Source organism: Papilio xuthus, unplaced genomic scaffold, assembly GCF_000836235.2.
Source record: "Papilio xuthus unplaced genomic scaffold, Pxut_1.1 DF828780.1, whole genome shotgun sequence".
In the NCBI taxonomy this organism is placed as follows: Eukaryota; Metazoa; Arthropoda; class Insecta; order Lepidoptera; family Papilionidae; genus Papilio; species Papilio xuthus.
Window position 1 is genome coordinate 844,967 of NW_013529869.1, and position 19,397 is coordinate 864,363.

Consider the following 19,397-nt stretch of genomic DNA (forward strand, 5'->3'; position numbering starts at 1 on the left):
ACGTCAGCGACGTGCTCGGGTGACTCCGCCGCCCATGCCGGTGGTGGTAGCCGTGCCCGTTCAGATCTGGAGACAAAACATGTCTTATTAAACTGTTAAAGAATATTCCCTTAAAACAAATTCAATTATAAAATAATATTTCAAATTTGTACAATTATTAAAATTATTGAAGTTTTATAGGACAGTAACTCAAGTTTTTATTCTCAATGCCATCCTTTGTTATAAATGTCAATTATAATTCCAACCTATGATTCACCACATAGGAAAAGCTTTGTAAAGGATAAAATCAAGTGAAAAATTACAAAGTCAGTTTGTCACTAAACGTGAATTGCATCAACTTGACAGTAACTATTCAGAATTTGTCGTTTTAGCATTTAAACAATAAAACTAGATTAATTACTTACCAGCAAACAAATCACCAAACGGAGAGCCACCGAAAAATTCTCGGAACACTTCCTCGGGGTCTCGGAATGTGAAGGGGAAGCTGTGGTATCCGAACTCGTAGTCCTCGTCAGGGGCGGAGCGCCTGCCGCGCCCGTTATTCAGCCCCTCCTTGCCGTACTGATCATACACACGCCGTTTTCTTTCTGCATGTACAAAACATAGTTATAATCGCTGCACATGCTATGAAAAAAGCGATATTTACAATATTCTAAATCTTATTTATGCTAATAATAATAACTACAACTTATTTTATTACTTAGAAATATGCTTTGCTTTTTGTGCTTTTATGTTATACCTCAAAGTGTTGGTTATATTAGATCTTAGGCGGATAACAGTCTTTTAAACATAAAATACAATTCATTATAAACATTATGGAAATGTGAAAGAAATAGAGATATATACAATAAATCAATAAGCTCCCTCACACTTACTTGTTATTGTTATTTGTTAGAAATTTCTAAATATGTTATGAATTTTCAACTAGGATTCAACTATAATCTTACAGTATCCATAATCCTAAATTCAGTAAAGTAAGCCTTGGAGTACATTATTCCAATAAATTAATTTTCATTAACTGTTACTGTAATTTAGTGTTAAATGTGTTTGATGGTTGAGTTAATTTACCATGACATGTCAATATTAGTACAATTTGATAAACCAAATGATGTCATCGATATGAAAATAACTGAAGCAACTTTATTTCAGATACCGCAACAGTTCAATAGTTTCAAGATGTAGACTGTTAACACCAAGTTTGATTCACTCTGAAGACCAAGAAATCAGATAAAACTCATAATACAATATCAGGTAAAAAGGGCATATAAATAAAATTATAAGTACAAATACATTAAAATTATTAAATCTTTGCGCAAGAATAATATAACATAGAACTCAGTACATATTGATAGGCCCTCCTTGTTGAGTGATGTCATGCTGAGATAATTGGAAGCAAGTCACAGTTCACACCAAATGTTATTTCACTCACAACTCCAGACCATTAGTTGAGTAAGTAGGCGGATTCAATAAACAAAACTAATTGTTATTTGCTTTATTACTTATCTGAATATTATCACTTTGTGTCCTACTTTATTATAAGGATATGTGGTGCAGCACTGATTCATATCTTACTAATATTATAAACATTTGGATGGATGGATGTTTGTTACAATGTATCTCCAGAACAGCTTAGATCTCGCTGAAGTTTGGAATAGATGTAGAACATAGTCTGCAAGAACACATAGGCTACTAATTAAGTTAAATTCCCTGTGGATAGAGTCGCGGGCGACAGCTAGTATGAGTATAAAATTCACTTTGCTACGTTTCCTAAACTCTTAAATACTTATAATGTAAAAATGTTGTATGTGTATATCAATAGGGCTTTGTCTGTCTCAAATGCTATAAGTTTATGATTACAGTTCTGCCATATATCTTTGACACATTAAAATTATACACTTGTTAAACAAATCATAGGAACAAAAATGATAATATTCACTGTACTAGCCCTACATGAAATTGACACTACCAAAAAATCGGTGAAAAGGTGTCTCTCCGAAAAACCCCTTGAAGCTAAAGTGTCGGTGGCCATTTACTCCATTCTTGCTTTGATATCTGTGACTGTGGTGACTGGAAGCCCGTGCATCATACACTTTCCTCTTGTTTTCTACCCAACAATAACATTATAATGTACACTTATAATAATAAATGGACAAGTGCTTGCATACAGAAGTAATAGCTCAACCCAATTCCACATACAACATTGATCCACTTTATGAGCAGGTCACTTGAGTGCATGTGATTTAATATACACAGACATGAGGGATCAATAAATACTTGTATTAATTTAGAAATAAATATTAAACTATTGCTTCTACATTTACAATAAGTCCAGTAATATTAAGAAAATAACATATACAGTAAACATAAAAATATGTTAGAAGTTCAGCATCAGTTTTCTACTACCATAATTACCAATAAAGTTTCATTTATGTAATAATATTTAATTTTATTATATAAATACACCTAGTATTTGTGGAGTGCATTTTCTACTAATATTTTTATAACTGCAATGGTTGAAATCTAGTCACAGTCTTGTTATTCAGGTAAAAATGCATATAGAATACAGTGCTGTGGAATATACTGGATGGTCCAGGTAGCTAAGAATGAAAGATATATATAATATTGAAATAATACACCTACCATCAGACAAAACTTCATAAGCCTCAGATATTTCCTTAAATCTTCTGTTAGCCTCATCTGCATTGTCTGGATTCTTATCCGGGTGCCATTTAAGAGCTAATTTTCTATAACTGTAAACAAGGAGATGTTGTAAAATATATATTTCAAAGAGATAATTAACCATATAATAAGACACTTACGCCTTTTTGATCTCTGCTTCAGAAGCAGTCTTTGAAACACCCAATGTTCTGTAGTAGTCCACCATATTTAGTTACCCGCAAGGGGGATACAATTATCTGAAATATACAAGATTTTAAAATAACAGTAACATAAAGCACATGTGCTATTGGAATAAACTATTATATATTTCCTTTAAAAATATACAATTTAATGAATATGAACTACAACAATTAAATGTATATTAATGTATTACTGAAGTTTGACAGGACACCCGCCTTTGACATGGCTGCCATGAGACGGGTGAATGTCACCGGGAAAACAAAAGAATTCATCATTATTATTTGTAGAGTTCCAAAGAGGATCTTATATTTACAATACATGTATAAATAACATTAAAGCAATTTCCTAGCAAACATTTGCAAGCACTTTAATTACTTAGGTTTAACCCTTCAAGTAGCAATTATGTACTTGAAATATGTTTAAGTTAAATTCTAACATCTCAAAATGGAACATACAAATAAAAATATAACCAGACTGATCTGACTAGGAAATGTAATTAAATACTAGTTTTATTTCTTTAATTGCTGTAGAATTTGCTGTTTTGACTCTTGTTTAATAGATATTTCTATCAAAAATGAGAAGGGATGAAACAACACAATATCTTAACTTTTTTATTCAACCTCTGCTATCTCAAACTGGCACATGTTCATTATTTTTTATAAAGAGATAATTATAGTGTATGTGGAAAAATGTAATTCATCATAGTATGTTATAAATTTTATTCACCAAGGTTTATTAACAAGATCTCAATGGGTACATATTTTATTTACCATATCAGCATTTGAAATATAATTGTGCTCTTTAATCTTAATCTCTAAATTAAAATCTCTACTCCTAGTTAAGATAGGAGATAACATACTTAACACAGTAATGAAATTCAAAATTTCAAAATGACACTTGAAAGCAAGCAATTATAAAAGTACACACATAGCATAAGCAAATCATTCATCTAATCTTATCATGTTGATGACACATTGGTTGTGATGAGAAAATAAGATGTAAACAAGTACCACATGCAAATTGATCAAAAACATATAAAGCACCAAGTTGAATTATCAATGCAGTTATCAGCATGTGCTAATTGTTAAGTCTTAACTATAGCATGTACCATTAATGATTAATGGTTGATTAAGAAAACAGAAAAGGAAATTACATGATGTAGTTTACTGTCACATGTCATTTTGTATATAAGCATGGCATATAATTTTATCAATAATTATCATGTAAAAAATGAATATTAATATTTTAACTAGTTAATTATAACACACAGTAAAACAGTTGGTGAAATTAATGATCACATAGTCATATAATGAGGCAGAAGTCGCGCAAGCTTCCCATGTTTGCATTGTTTGGAAATGTTATTGCAATTACTTCAGTATTTGTAAATCTTATGTTTGCACGTCGTAATGTTAACGTATTATGTTTTGCAACAAAGACGTTAGGAAGAAATACTTTCGAAATAGATATCAACTAAAACTAGTTACGAAAAATGTTCAGGCTGTTTCTAGCAAAATCTATATTTTCATTGATCAGCTGATTTTAGCTTAAATGAATGTTGTTTAACTTTTACTCATTAATTGTAAGTACAAGACATAATTTAAAATCATTTGCAAGCTTATAAAAAAAATTAAGAGCTGTCTTACACCTACACACGGTATGATGCATACTGTGTTTTAAATAAGGCAAGAAACCTCTCTATATTTTCTTAAAAATATATAAACTTTAGCGGAAATAAGTAAATTAATAAAGGCAATGGAAATTTTCGAACTTAATTCAGATAATAAAAACAAAAATAAAACCTTAAAATAACATTTGTTCTTCCGGTGAATAAAGACAGGTGCAACAGCAGCGACCAAATCGATGTTTTTGTCGAATGTCGAAATTACACAATTCACTACACTTTTATCACCTTTGTATTTTAAATCTAACCCAGCATTGACATCCGATCACAATTTGATAGCGACTTCTATTATGTAGAATACACATGCACGAAACGGATGATTGGTCTTGTCCAATGACACTGTTGTTCGATCTGCTGGAGAAAATAATAACACTGAATCTATCACAATCAGGCCTTTGTTAAGCAATTTGTCATATACCGTAGTATGGAAAAACAGTAAATTTTGGTAGTGAAAATTTGCTGAATTAAACAAAAGATAATAAACTAAGGTGTTTTGTAACCGCACCTATTTCTAATAAATATCAGACTGACATACTGTTGCACAGTTGTAGATACCAGCTCTACCAACTTCTACCAAGAACCACCAAGACCAAATTACTGAGGTAAGGTGGGTAGGTAATAATTATACTTACGTAAAAACCTTGAGAAAGGTGTGTTCGTACATTTCATTCAAGCTTTTACCAATCAATTTTTACTGAACCTTAAAACACTAAAAATAACAAAAGAAAATCTAGTAAAATTTTTACATCAAAGGATACTTTCTTATTTTTTTGTGTATGTAGCTACATTTACGAAACGATCTTATAATTAACGAATGTATAATAACGTTTAATGTAACAAAAGTAGATTTGTTATATCAATTAAGCAGATTCTACTGATTAAGAACATAATTTTAACACTGGCAATATTGATCACCTATTCGTCATGGCAAGCCCCGGTGCGGGCAATGGAGGGAAAAGAAACGTAAAACTAAAATCTTCGAAATGCAATGCATATTATATCGTTCAGTATAATTCTTAGGTAAACATTTAATAATTTAAAGTACATAAGTAATATATGACTGTATCAGTCCCGTGAAATGTTATAATTATATTATATCAATTTTTTATCATTTATAGGTATAAGTAATGGTTTAATTTTTGCCAATACATGCAAATAAGCAAGTGAGAATAGGTATCTCACAAATCTTTGTTATGTAAAACTAGCTTAGGCAAATCAGTTGTTCTGTTTACATTACAAAAGAATTCTTCATTGAAATAAAAAAGCAACACCGAAGATATGAGTAACACAAACACAAATATTGAACAATGCCATGAATAATGCATTTGTATTTGTAACGAACAAAAACAACTGAAGTGGAAGAATTCGTTATTTACGTTCTTATTTAGCCTTTAGGTATAAATTACATAAACTGCCTCTTGTGATTTCAAAAGGTATAATCATTTTTTTTCTTATTTCATTGTCAACCGATGGTCGTCCACAGCTAGACGTTGGCGTTCCTCGTAGATAGTTTTTTTTAATGAATTTTATATTGTACAAAAAACTGAAATGGAATCTTTGGATAAATGACAGATATTCATAGTTAGACGAATATCTAATCGACAAATCTAGCACCTAGATGAAACTTATATACCTACATGCAAATTCTCTCTACCTTATCCATAAAATATCAAGTCTAGACTTTCGTAATAGCTAAAGTTTTAGCCTGCACATATTAATAAAATTACCTGCGACCTCGTTCCCGAGTTCCCGACTACGACGCAATCATCACGTGTGCCTATATTTTGTGTACACTATGTTTTCCAGATTTGCGCCTACGAATTTTATCCTGCTTACTTTTGGCTATACATAAACGTTAAAATTATATCTTTAGTCAACAGCAATGGCACATGCGATAAGAATATTTATATTGGTAAGAATAAATTGAATACTATAAAATGTGCGTAGAATAAATTACATTATACATACCTATAAAATATGACAGAAGAGCAAGCGGGTCATCTGATATTACGTGACCTTTGGTCCTATGCTACCAATAACAATCACAATAATTACAGATGCATTACCCGCCCTTTTGTGGAAAGAGTGAGTGGAAATTTTTAAGATAATTGGACAATATTGTAAGCTGCATGTATTGTATAAATAAACATGTAAAGTGCAATTAACGTTTCCATTTGATATTAAGTAACCATTATTGTTGCAATAAAACAATATTCACGAAAAATAAAGTACTTAAATGTACTCATATAACATTAATTTTAGAAATCATATAAAATTTAATTTTAGAAAATTGTATGTTACATTTTAATAAACTTATACAATACCAGAAGTGCGCCAAACCTATGAATCAGGCAGGCGCCGAAAATACTTTAGTAGTCACATTCAATGATAAAAGCTCGCATCATTGAGGATCGCTTATATTGATGAAAAATCTTTATTTACCTAGAACTATAGTTATCAGTTTGTTTTACTCATAAGATATTTTACATCCTTTGCCTATTTGATTCAATAAAATATGTCCGTTTCTCGATATTCTTGAAATAGGAAACTTAGACGGTAAATTAAAACGTATATGTACGTCACTTGAGTGCTATAATAAGATGATCTATTATTAGAGAATTGGACAAATAAATAGGTATAGAATACGTAATCACTTCCCAAGCGGCATTCTTATTATAGACTTCACGGCGAGTCGCGTCACAGGTTACACGAGACGGTTGATTTTTAGTTAACATTTTTCTATGGATTTTTTTATTATTTTTGAATGTAATATTTATAATATAATTCGTGTCTTTTTTAACGTAAATTATACTCGAAATATAACAAGAATAATCTTAAATTTTAATAGTTATGATTAAGAGTATTTAGATGAAAACTTTATGTGAGAAATAAAATTAATTTGAATGTTTTCGTAATAGTTCAAATATTCAAGGACCATATCGAGCTTTTTTATGTTATGGAAATCATTCTTGTTCTTATTATACAGATATCTAGAGTGAAAATTATACCACTATAAACATTTTAATATGGCTTTTGGATAAAATGTAGTTATAAGTGAAATTATGATTTTTCAATAGTTGCGTGGGATACATAACTCAAAAATAGTTCGGCGGATCATTTTAGTTGAAACCTAAAAATAAATGTCTACAATTATGAATCAATGATGAAAGTAATGTACACCTTCGCAGTGACGCCATTAGTATATGTGTAGATATATATGCGTTATATGTAGACTGGGAATGGATTTGTTTTGCACACTAAATAGTGTTCATAAAAATCTTGAAAAATGTACACCTAAAGTTAGAGCTCTGACAAGATACGTAGTCGACTTCGTATTGGAAAGATAAATTAACGATTTAATGGTCAGCAAATAAAAACTATTTTTTACTGAGCTTTGAAAGATTTTATTCGGTTACAAGATTTCTTTTTTTTTATTTTTATAATAAAGATATAAAAACTAAAAAAAGAAACCTAACCGAATAAAATCTTTCGAAGCTCAGTGAGAAATGGCCATTAAATCGTTAATTTACTATCAAATAAGTAGTCGACTATGTATTCTGACAAGATAACTAACTCTACCTTTACGTGTATATTTTTCAAGATTTTATGAACTTCACTTTTAAATTGATGATGTACCTTTAATGCAAAATATTCTTTTCTGCGTATTAAGGTGTCATATCTCACTACGTCACGTCCACACGTGGCACAGGACGATGACACAATAAAGGAAGATTTTATGCTTGGAAAAACATCAATAAAACGTAAACAGGAGCACGATTTAATTACCATACCACAACTCAACTTTAATAAACGTCATAAAAACACGATGGGGTCTGAATTTGTACTATATATAATCTGATATTCTTACTTGACATATCTGTTTAGTTTTTCCATACATCTCTTGCAAGTCAATCTATGTAGGTATTCTTGATATTAAAAAAAAAACAAACACATTTCGAAAGTTTTTATTTATTACTATTTACTAAAATGGAAGACTTTTCTGAGGCATGCAACGTTACATTACAATATATTTTTAAACTATGCAAATAACATACAATGATAGTAAAATATCGTTAACAATTATCTATATAGAAAAACACTTTATTTCTTACACAGCCAACATTTTGACATTTAATTAAACATTATTACAACATTGTTTGTGCTTTAAAATTAAAAAAAAATATAAATACGTCTATGGCACTTTGGCACAAAAATAAATGCATAAGCTAATAATACTGTGAATATGTCACATTATTTAATTATTGCAATTATACATAAGTAAGGAATGAATGTAGAGAAGACTACGTATTGTCAAAATCTAAAATTGTTTCAGTGTTTTCCTTAATATATCTAGATATATATCCGCGTGTTTCTTTTGGAACACCAACGCCGGTCTGATACGTATGGCGCGCTCCCCACATGATCCGCCCAGCACGCCTGAAAGTTAACATAAACTTGTCAAATCTGACGCAAATAACACGTTACTTAACTATTTTAATAATTTTACTAGATGGACAGTGTGCTACACCAGGGCCTGAACGTCTACTGACTTGTCACCCCTTGGAAGTGTTTGTCATCTCTTTCATGGTTTGTGGAAGACGAGAAAGGGCAAAATCACCTATCTTTTGGTAAGTCTAATACATGTTTATATTAAATCTATACTAAGGTGGTCCCTTTGTGACATAGCTACTCTGAGTGCGGTTATTAGGTTTTTTTTTTATTATTGATATTTAATTAATTACCAACTTACCATTTTTCTTCATGTTGTTATTAATCTTGTCTCTGAGTTCCGAGGTGGTTGCATCGAATGCTAAGAAAGTACCGCGACCTCGCACGCTGTTGATAACATTCGGAAACTCTTTTTCCAGTTGATGGAGACCTTTCTTCAAATGACTTCCCACTTCTTGTGTTAATCGAATGAGATTGTCACTTTTGATGACTTCCAAAACTTTTTCTAAAAGAATCAATTTTCCTGGATCACCCATCCAGGTGTTGAAAACTCTGTACGGATGAGGAGGTCTGGAAAAAAGATAAAACCAAACATAAAAATCCATGTAAAGACTTAATGACATTAATAGATCAAAGCTCTTTAATCAAGGCGTGACTTTTTATTTATTTATTTACTGGAAAACAATATCGATAGTTTTTGCATACGGACAATAAAAATAACAGTATAACAATAGCAAAGAGAATAAACAAAACAAAAAGAAAAATAAAAAACAGACATTTTCCAATAATAATTGTTTCCCACGCCTTAATATATTACGTAGTGTCTACTCTGAAGTGAATTATGAAATAGACAAATTGCATATAAGTTTCATTTAAATTATAACGTATTAAAAATCGATGTTTAAAAAAATCAATATTATAAACATACTTGAAGCTTTCGCTGAAGTAGAATCCGCCGGTGAGCATCTTCTTGCTGAAGGTGACGACATCGGGCGGCGAGGGCAGCTGGAAGTGCTCGTGGCACCACATCTTGCCGGTCGGGCCGCACCCTGTCTGCACCTCGTCCATTATCAGCGCTACACCATTCTGGAACGGTTCAATATACCAAGACATTAGCAAAGGATCAAACGCGGTGATCGTAATCAGCATTGAAATCCTAAATAACATCAAAAAATTATTTTTGAAAAATTTCTACTATTTTTTTTAGATAAATAACCAAAGATGACGTTTTAGTTTCAATAATGAATATTAAGTATTATTCTCTCACTTTCTTGCATATTTGCTGAAGTTTCCGGAAGAATTCAGGAGATGCTTCGTTGTCTCCGCCTTCAGCTTGTATAGGCTCTATGATAACACCGGCTACGGGATTACATGATTTTTGGCACTGAATTATGTCCTCCACCTCCTCTAAACATCTGTAACAAAACTCATTAATTGTTAACTAAAACTTAAGTATAAAAAAACAACTCTACGCTTGTGTTTAGGGTACTTACTCCTGGTACGAACCTACTGTACGTTTTTATGGTTGACATTTATTTCTAACAATATCTTAAATAAAGCAGAACTATCTGATATTTCTTTTTAGCGATAATGTAAATTATACAACTGTACAATAGTAACATACAATTATTAGGAAATAATGTTGAAATACGATCGTAACTTTGATAGCACTAGATTAATGTCTTTCTATTACAATAGCACAAACGTTCGTTACATACGTTAATTTCGTGCGACGCTCATTCGTTAATCTATCTTTTTACACTGTATAAAAAAAAACTTAAATTATAACGCAGATTGCGCGCTTAGTGTGATACATAAATTAGCTCCCTTCTATGTATAAGTCAACTCATCAACATAATAAGTGATCTGGTATTTACTTGCGATCCATCTCCGCGTTCTCCCGCTTGTGTTCCTCGAGGGGGTATTTGTACCGGGGGAAGGAGGCCACCGGCCACTGGAAGGCCGGACAGTCGAGCTTATGTATCGGCTTTGACCGCGTCGACGACAACGCACCGAAAGTACGTCCGTGGAAACCTAACTGAAAATCATAACATCTTTGATTACAATCAAGTACAGTCATCATCAATCTTTATATTAAAAATCGATTGCTGTTTGTTAGTCAAGCTAAAACTCGAGAACGGCTGCACGGATTTATCTAATCTTGGTCTTGAAATGTGGAGGGCTAGGGACGGTTTAAAAGGTGAGAAAGATTCGAATAATTGCCGGGAACTAATTAAGTTTTTTTTTATTTCGCGCGGACGCAGTCGCGGGCCACAGCTAGTTGTTTATAAAAACTTATACAAAAGTGTATAAAGTATAATATATCGTGCAATACAAAATTGTAAAAAATCTGACCTTGAAAGACAATATAGACAGATGGGGAGACCCGGGAGGCATGTTGATCATACAGGTGTTGATTTCTTCCTGTGTAAAAGTAATCTTTCCGCATCGCTCCTTAGTTCGATACCACATGAAGACAGATTTGAAGGCGTTCTCGTTGGAACAGGAGCCACACATCATGGTGGCTATGCAGTTGAGGCCGGCCGGCGCCACCGGCATCAGAACTTTGTTTAACATCTCAGGCCATTTCTGAGATGGGAACACACCTAACGCCGGTCGGTTTATAAGTTGCTTCTGCAATTTATAAATAAATAAAAGTAAATATCGTTTTAAATTAAGTTTCCATTATGAAGTTAGAGGTGACTTTTATACTTGAGACAAAAAGAATTAGAACTTTTACGTGACGTCAATATCTCAAATCGTTTGTTGATACATATAATAACAATCAAAGGACACCTCAATGTTTAGAAAATTAAAACTCAGGTAGATCAAGTGACCTTTTCACAAGTTTATCATGACTTAAATTCTATTAAAAATAATTTGGATGTTATGATATGAAAAAGGTGATTATTTGCTTCGGCTATTATTAGTTTGTAACCGAACTTACCAAGTTATGTTCATCACTAAAGGCGTTTAACAACTTTGGATGATTATACCCGATAGGCACCGACGATATCTGAGTGAATGCATCGAGGAATGTATTCCCATCGGCGTCCACGAAGTAATTTCCCGCGCATTTGTCGTAATCCGCAAACAATTGAACGGCACCTGCTTGCTGTAATATAGAAATTAGTTAAATATTAATTTCATTTAATTTTATTATTGTTTATATTAAGATACAATTTAATTTTTCAAAGATTGATGACATAAATTAAATATTGGCGGTAAGTAAATTGAAGTACAGAATCTCTATCAGTCTTGAAACAAAAAAATCTAAAAAAACAATCGACATATTAAGGCCCTACATTAAATATTGAAACAATATCATAATCATGAGATTGAAAATTATCTTAAAATTGTGAATAACGAAGCTTGGTTAAAGAACGTAATATTCATCTATATTTTATGGATTTGTATCTACACAAAATTACAAAGTGAAGAATACATTTCAAACGATATACGTATCCTAGACTATTATCTCGAATAGAACACGTTTATTTTGCTTTACTATTAGTACCCTAGCCTAGTAACTAGTTACAATCTGCGCTGATAACAATTATAGAGATAACAATAGTAACCTTGACACAAAAATAATTCCCCGTTTAATTATGCACAACATATTTTCAATGGCATTACAGTCAAGCTTGTTGAAACAATATATAAATGAGAAAATTACACATTAGAGCTAGTTTTATTTTAAAAATAAAAAATAAAAAATTCCCTCTTATTTATTAGTATTAAATATTTTCGCCTTTATTTTCGTCACTGTTGTTGACAGTATGATATGGTATCTTAGTTAATCTCAATCTCTATCTTATTTAGATTTATATAATATAAAAAAGATAGCAAAGTATATTTTGACATTGAATCTGCTTTTTTAGCATTACGCTACAGCTATCCTGCTCGTAAGGACCATGTCGGATTAAAATATTATTATAACACGCATATCGTTTTTAAATCTTTGTACCAAAAAATCTTATGCAACGTATATCTGTAGGTTATCAGGTTATTATGTAGTAACCGATATTATTAAACACAATTCAATACAAATGTTTACTTGTGATGCATATTTAATGAAAGTCAAGAACGCTGCGGTAATCTTAGCAACAATGTCGAAGATAACAGTCACCTTCATTAATTTATATCCACGAAGAGTTTTAATTATTAAATCACCAGTAATTACCATCTTATTTCTATGTTACGTAAAGACGTCCCGGTACTTAAATGTTGGTTTCGAAATTATTTTTGCCATTTTACGTAGTTTCAATTTTACTTAGGTTTGGGAAATGGCTATAATACAATGAAGCATATACAGTTCGATTCGATGTCACAAAACTTGATGGTTAATTATCTTTTGTCCTTTACCATCGATAGCCAATTGTTTTCCTTGCCAACCATATAGGGCAACATAGAGGCAGTATAGGCATGGTGAAACAAACTTGCATTGTTAACAAAACTTGGTCTGCAATGCAGTTACTGCTGGCATCAGTTGATACGGATCGAGTTATCATATATATACGTAAATTAATAGAATGTGTATGTAAAATCATGTTGGAATTTCGATTACAAAGTAATACGCACGAATGGGTTGGGAAAGATAGCTGCAATATTAATAAAAATATAATGGCATTCATTCATGACACTCAATTGCACATAACCGTTGTCAGACCAATCAAGTTCCCCTACGTTACTAATAGCGTCCGATGTAGTCTTCAATCTGCTCAACCAAGAATCGAAATAAATGTATTTAAGAGTAGAAAATAACTGAATGTGCCACTATATAGCAAATTGTTACTAAATCTATAAAGGATCTTACCTGCAGAGCATTGAGGTCTTTAAAGAGTGCCTGTGATTTAGGTCCAGGCACTGCAGTACGTATGTTCGGCTTAGCAGGTTCACATAAAGCACTAGTTGAATATCTGATCCCTAAAATATTAAATAGCTTTGTTAATTAGCTCATTATTTCGCGCCAATTTGTATATATAAATGAATTACGATAAGTATGTTAATTTAACTTAAGTACTAAGTGCGTTACGATAAATTATACCTTGGTTTAGCCTGTAGACTTTGGAGCAAAACCGAGTATAAACATAAATATGAACAATCATGTTACAATTTAGATATGATTGCAAGTTTTAGGACTTGTCATTGACATTTAATTTATTTGACATCGATAAATAAAAAAAAAGTCAACTTTTCCTACAGGATAGAATACAAGGAAACCACTCGGTTTAATAAAAACACCGTGATAACTTGTGTTATAGTTGAGATAATGCCTCAAAATTGGGTCACCTATTTTTGAACCAATGTCCGATCACGGAAAAAAAATTGTGATACCAAAAAGAAGGTACCTACTCCTCCAGACTTATTTTACTAGCATGGAATGAGAATTGTTTTAGAAAACCTGCGAACCTGTGATTACATTTAAAGTGTTTACGGAATTATAATGAAAATATCTAATACCTAAAAATATTTTTACTCACAGTTTGATGTAAATTTATTGTTTTTCAGTAAAAGCTGATCGTTTGCAGTTCGGATTATATTAACAGTCTTCAACATTTTTATTCGCAAACTTTGGAACTGCAAAAATGTGGATTACTTATTATAGGAGCCTTATACAAATGTTGCATAAAACGTACATAAATTAAATTTTTCTTACTACAATCGCACTAAGAAAATATACATAGACATAATATAAATAGAGGCACTTACTATTCCAATTACCCTTAGCAAACGGCTATGCGGCCGTACTGATATTGAATTTATCCAATTGGCATTGATTAATTCTGAGTGGAGTGGGTTTGGCGCACTGACCTTTATAGTTATGGACGGGTCACTATTTGAAAATGACATCTTTTGTTTCGTTCCGTCTTAATCGGCTGTCGAAGTGCCTTACGTGCACAAGTGTATAAAATACTGTCTGTGTGCAATTGAAAAATTGCTAAAAATACAGACATTAATATCGGAATTTATGTCTTAGTCTAATTGAACAATTATTTTGTTTCCTCGCCACCCCTAACATCCAATAACTGTTAGGCGCTAAATGACGAAAATTGAATAGGAACTAAAACCGCGGTTTATAGCCCGTCCATATGTAGTGGTCAATGGTTGGGAGGGAGGTTCTGAGTTTGATCGCAGAGTGTACAATCTGATGCTGAGAACTATAGAGACCATTGGGTCATAAAAAATAATCCCATAGAAGCCGGCCGTGCTACTGACGGAAAGTTGCTACTCTTCTAAATTCGGCGATTCCCTACATTACTTTCACTTTAAACATTATTTAAATATCTTTACATAAGAGGAAAACAAATCGTTTTAGTCTATAATTAAACACTCTATGATTGTAGCTGTGACAAATGTCATGTTAAAAAATTGTCAAATCCCGTCAAAAAAATAATATAAGCTAGGAAGCGAACCAAATAATAAATGAACAAAAAGCAAAACTAGTGGATTAAGGGGAAATCCTTGAGCTTTAGATTATCCACTTTCGATTTCAATAAGTGCTGTTTTACATAATAAACAATGTTAAATAAAGTTTTATTATCAACAGACGTTACCCTAGCTTGTGTCCAACATGCACTTTCAACTGAAAAAGAAGAAATAATGGGACTGTTGATAGGAGAGGTAAGTTTTCATGCAATAAACATTGGAAGAGATGATCAAAGATTTTAATATATTAGTTAAAACCACACAGGTTCATGATAACAGCTCGTTGGTATCTATAGTCTCTTCTGTCATATTACGTCGACTGGATAAAAAGCCCGATCGCGTGGAAATATCTGAAGAACAATTGGTACAAGCAACTTTGAGGGCAGAAGAACTTGCAGCAGAAGTTGGACGACCGCTTCGAGTTGTTGGGTGGTACCATTCACATCCTCACATCACTGTGTGGCCATCACATGTTGGTAAATATTTTCATCTAACTCATGTTCAAATTGCATAGCATCACTTCGATGAAAATAAGTTAATAAATCAAATCTATTCTTTCTAGATTTAGCAACACAATCAATGTACCAGCGTATGGATTCAAGCTTTGTGGGCATTATATTTGCAGTGTTTCTTACAGAACAGACAGCCAAGGCACCTTCGGTAACAATGATGATAGCTATATATTCAAAATAACTAACTCTGCAACCTCTAGGTATTAATATCTTGTTGTACTTTTTTAGATACAGATAACATGTTTCCAGTCAGTCAATGAAGGTTCAAATCAAAGCAGAAGGGAAATAGAATTAGAAATAACAAACAATAATGATTCTTTAACTATAAACAACTTTGAGGTTAAGTATAAAAAAGTAACACACTGAATGTCATTATAATTTTTGGTAGATGCCAGGTAAAATGTTGACATATTTTTTTTAGATTTTGACACAGTTACCTGCAATATTGAAGGAAGAAGAAGATGAATCATACAGCAATGAAGTTGGCTTAACCAACACTGATGATATCATTACTAAGCAACACAATGCTGCAGTCAGAACAATAGCCATAGGACATATTGTTGAAAAGGTTTGTTATTTATTTAGTATAAAATATTTCGCCTCCACAACTGTATAATTAGATTTTAATTGCTGTACAAAATCTCATATATAAAATTCTTGTGTCACAATTTTCATTCCCATGCTCCTCCGAAACAACTTGACCGAATCTCATGAAATTTTGTGAGCATTTTGAGTAGGACTGAGAATCGGCCAACATCTATATTTCATCCCGCGCGGACGAAGTCGCGGGCGACAGCTAGTTTTACTATGAAATGATTTGGGACATTATTGATTTTATTTATAAACTATGTAAAATAATGCACTAAATATAAATTTGCCTGTAACTGATAACACTACATAAGCAAATTGAGTTATAAATGTTATAATATATTAAGTGAAAGGGGATTATATATGTTTTAAATTATTTATTTCTTTATGCATTTGTCTACATTTTAGTCTACATGTAATCATGAATTACATGGCACATGATTTACGTTCAGATATGTTCTTATTAAAAGTCACTATTAAAATTATTTGAAACTAGTTTTAAACAATGAATTTTTTTCAGGTTTCTAGGCCAATGTTGGAAGCATTGGTTGCACGAAATGCTCTTTACAGTGTTCGCTTAAGAGCATTAAACAAACGGCATCAAGAATTGATGTCTATGTTAGATAATATGTCTTGTAATGTTTAAGTACAAATATTTAAAATAAAAATTAATTGAAATCAACGAAATGTGTATTCATTAATTTTATAAAATATCATTTTTATCAATCATTTCAAAACCATCAGATGAATCAATACTGGAAACTCTATTCCTTCTTCTCTCATCCTGTGATGTATAAATCATATTAACAACTGCTCCACCTAAATTTTGAAATACATTGTAAGCAGCATTACTCCATGTATTTGCTGGTTCAACCACTGCAGTGGATCGATATTCTTCCCTCAATGGTTCTGGTTCTAAAACATATATGTGTTTAATTCAATTTCTTATACTGTTTTTACAATTATTTTTACAAACAATACTTACGTTTAATCCGTGGCATATATTCATCTTCACTAGAATCCGAAGTTTCAATATCCTTTTCAAATGTTTGCATTTTTTCCATTGATAGATTAGTAACAATGGAACTACTAGTTTCAGAACTATCACTAGCTTCTTCAATTGCCAAATCTTCTGGTTTCCAATAATCTGTGCAAAGATATACAGAATAAAAATCCATCTATAAAATTATAATAAACAAATTAGTTTCATTTACAACTTGCCTAAACTTTGTTTTTCATCAATTATTTGATTTTGATCTTGCTCTATAGACAATAAATCCATATTTGCATCAGACGCTTCTGGTATTAGTCCTTCTAATTCTAATTCTAGGTCTGATTCTATAACATAAGAAAAAACATTAATTTCAAACTTAAATGGAAATAACTTACAAATCATACTATTATTTTTCAATACATAGTGGTTAGAAACATTTTATCACAATTAGTAATTTGAAATGTTACCAGTATTCAGTTGTATTTTTCTCACTAGCCTCACAATAGGTGGTAGTAACTTTTTGGAGAAGCATATAAACATAGTCAAAAAATACATTATTGTGTATCCACTGATATGTTTACACACAAAAAACGCAACTCCAAAAATAATCTGTAGCAACAAAAATGCCTGAAACAATAGAATACACTGAAGTTTCAATAAGTTAGTCAATAGAGTTGATATGTAATAGTTCATTTGAATCCTAATTTCTAATAGTGTTATTTGTTTTATACATATCAGTGAAATAATAAATAAAAATTATGTTTTTAAATCAATAAAAACTGTATATACAATTTATTCATAAGCAGCATATAAATTATTAAAATTACCACATGGTTTTTATAAGTATTTACTTTTATAAATAGTCATGTGGTATTATCTCATGTAATGAATATTTCCTGCTAGAAAATGTAATTGTTAAAGGTCAATGTTAAATAACTAGATAATGTTTGCCATCTTATTATTTTGTAGCTTTTTTTGGTTGATTCCAAGTATTTAAAAGTAAACAGAAAATAATGCTTGTAAGTTAAGACATACCTTGGTATGGTTTCGTTCGCGCAAGAATACATAATCAAGCCATCTTTTATTCATCCAATTACTTAACTGCACTGTAGCTGAATTGAACTTTGTAATATCACAGCTAGCTAACTTTTTTAAACATGTTGTTCTATGTTTATATTTTAACCATGTTTCAAGGGCATCAATAACCAATACAACAATTGTAAGTTTGAAAATGAATTGCAAAAAATTAATTTCTTGATGGACGCAAAAGCTGAAAAAAAAAATCAACACGCTAATATTTTAAAATGATGATAAACTTTATGTCAATTTGTCAAATTTTAAACTTACAAGAAAAATAAATTCAAAAACACTATAAACAAAAGGGACAGCCACATTTTATTCCAAAATAATACATCTTCGAATAAGCCAATAAAGGCCACAAATAAAAAAGAATTTTCATTTTTGTTACACTCTGTACTCTTAGTGGTACTCCATTTTAGTTTCCTTCTAATTGTGGCAAACATCTTATACGCTTATTTTAATACATAGACATAACGAAAATTATAAATATAACCGAAGCCTCAAATGTAATATGTCTTTTCGTTAATAAATACGAGATGCTTATTATGATTTATAAATATAATTGTCTTTTGTGTCAAGTTGGTGTCAAACGTCAATGACAATTTTGACAGATTAGTACAGTGTTTTACATTCAGGACGTCACGATACCAAAGAGTAGGTATTATTATACAGCACCAAAATCAATCTGCGATTTGAGCAGAATTAGATTCCTAACGAGGCTCAGTAAATTTAAAACAATATCCAAAAACTATATTTGTCCTTTTAAAATCTTAACAGAAAATTAGCAGGACAAGCAATCAACAAA

The 19,397-nt window shown here is 31.4% G+C and overlaps 4 protein-coding genes across 4 annotated transcripts in view; 1 reads left to right on the forward strand and 3 right to left on the reverse strand.

The window, feature by feature from the left end:
* mrj (DnaJ heat shock protein family (Hsp40) member B6 mrj) overlaps nt 1–5,135 on the reverse strand; it is a 6,089-nt gene extending 954 nt beyond the window's left edge. The window contains exons 1-6 of the mRNA XM_013326498.1: nt 4,659–5,135; nt 2,820–2,915; nt 2,641–2,750; nt 1,967–2,104; nt 405–587; nt 3–66 (exon numbers count right to left, since the gene is read on the reverse strand). Of these exons, the coding sequence (XP_013181952.1) occupies nt 3–66; nt 405–587; nt 1,967–2,104; nt 2,641–2,750; nt 2,820–2,884 (560 nt within the window). The 5' untranslated portion in view covers nt 2,885–2,915; nt 4,659–5,135. The remainder of the gene's footprint in view (nt 1–2; nt 67–404; nt 588–1,966; nt 2,105–2,640; nt 2,751–2,819; nt 2,916–4,658) is intronic.
* A 3,354-nt stretch (nt 5,136–8,489) lies between these two features.
* Nucleotides 8,490–14,857, reverse strand: Gabat (4-aminobutyrate aminotransferase). Its single transcript, XM_013326837.1, has 10 exons — nt 14,702–14,857; nt 14,473–14,569; nt 13,806–13,915; nt 11,937–12,104; nt 11,345–11,623; nt 10,867–11,027; nt 10,257–10,404; nt 9,918–10,075; nt 9,291–9,559; nt 8,490–8,977 (listed from the first exon to the last, which is right to left on the reverse strand). The coding sequence occupies exons 1-10, from the start codon at nt 14,840–14,842 to the stop codon at nt 8,859–8,861; spliced, it is 1,650 nt and encodes a 549-aa protein (XP_013182291.1). The 5' UTR covers nt 14,843–14,857; the 3' UTR covers nt 8,490–8,858.
* Nucleotides 14,858–15,345: 488 nt separating this feature from the next.
* On the forward strand, nt 15,346–17,234 carry LOC106128548 (lys-63-specific deubiquitinase BRCC36-like). Its single transcript, XM_013326986.1, has 6 exons — nt 15,346–15,613; nt 15,684–15,894; nt 15,981–16,078; nt 16,159–16,269; nt 16,352–16,498; nt 17,039–17,234. Exons 1-6 carry the CDS (start codon nt 15,512–15,514, stop codon nt 17,162–17,164), a joined length of 795 nt encoding a protein of 264 aa, XP_013182440.1. The 5' UTR covers nt 15,346–15,511; the 3' UTR covers nt 17,165–17,234.
* On the reverse strand, nt 17,191–19,182 carry LOC106128547 (uncharacterized). The gene is made up of 6 exons (XM_013326985.1): nt 18,860–19,182; nt 18,548–18,782; nt 17,980–18,139; nt 17,740–17,856; nt 17,504–17,665; nt 17,191–17,433 (listed from the first exon to the last, which is right to left on the reverse strand). The coding sequence occupies exons 1-6, from the start codon at nt 19,033–19,035 to the stop codon at nt 17,222–17,224; spliced, it is 1,062 nt and encodes a 353-aa protein (XP_013182439.1). The 5' UTR covers nt 19,036–19,182; the 3' UTR covers nt 17,191–17,221.
* Nucleotides 19,183–19,397: the final 215 nt, after the last annotated feature.

What these genes read in the sequence shown, in the direction of transcription:
- Gabat (XM_013326837.1), bottom strand. Translation starts at nt 14,842, where the DNA reads ATGTCATTTTCAAATAGTGACCCGTCCATAACTATAAAGGTCAGTGCG. An exon ending in CAATAAATTTACATCAAACT is followed by an intron (nt 13,916 to 14,472) that starts GTGAGTAAAAAT and finishes TTAATATTTTAG; the next exon opens with GGATCAGATATTCAACTAGT. An exon ending in TAACAACATGAAGAAAAATG is followed by an intron (nt 8,978 to 9,290) that starts GTAAGTTGGTAA and finishes GTTAACTTTCAG; the next exon opens with GCGTGCTGGGCGGATCATGT.
- LOC106128548 (XM_013326986.1), top strand. Translation starts at nt 15,512, where the DNA reads ATGTTAAATAAAGTTTTATTATCAACAGACGTTACCCTAGCTTGTGTC. An exon ending in TGGGACTGTTGATAGGAGAG is followed by an intron (nt 15,614 to 15,683) that starts GTAAGTTTTCAT and finishes AAAACCACACAG; the next exon opens with GTTCATGATAACAGCTCGTT. An exon ending in TAGGACATATTGTTGAAAAG is followed by an intron (nt 16,499 to 17,038) that starts GTTTGTTATTTA and finishes AATTTTTTTCAG; the next exon opens with GTTTCTAGGCCAATGTTGGA.
- LOC106128547 (XM_013326985.1), bottom strand. Translation starts at nt 19,035, where the DNA reads ATGTTTGCCACAATTAGAAGGAAACTAAAATGGAGTACCACTAAGAGT. An exon ending in GCGAACGAAACCATACCAAG is followed by an intron (nt 18,140 to 18,547) that starts GTATGTCTTAAC and finishes CTATTGTTTCAG; the next exon opens with GCATTTTTGTTGCTACAGAT. An exon ending in AAAAATACAACTGAATACTG is followed by an intron (nt 17,857 to 17,979) that starts GTAACATTTCAA and finishes CTTATGTTATAG; the next exon opens with AATCAGACCTAGAATTAGAA.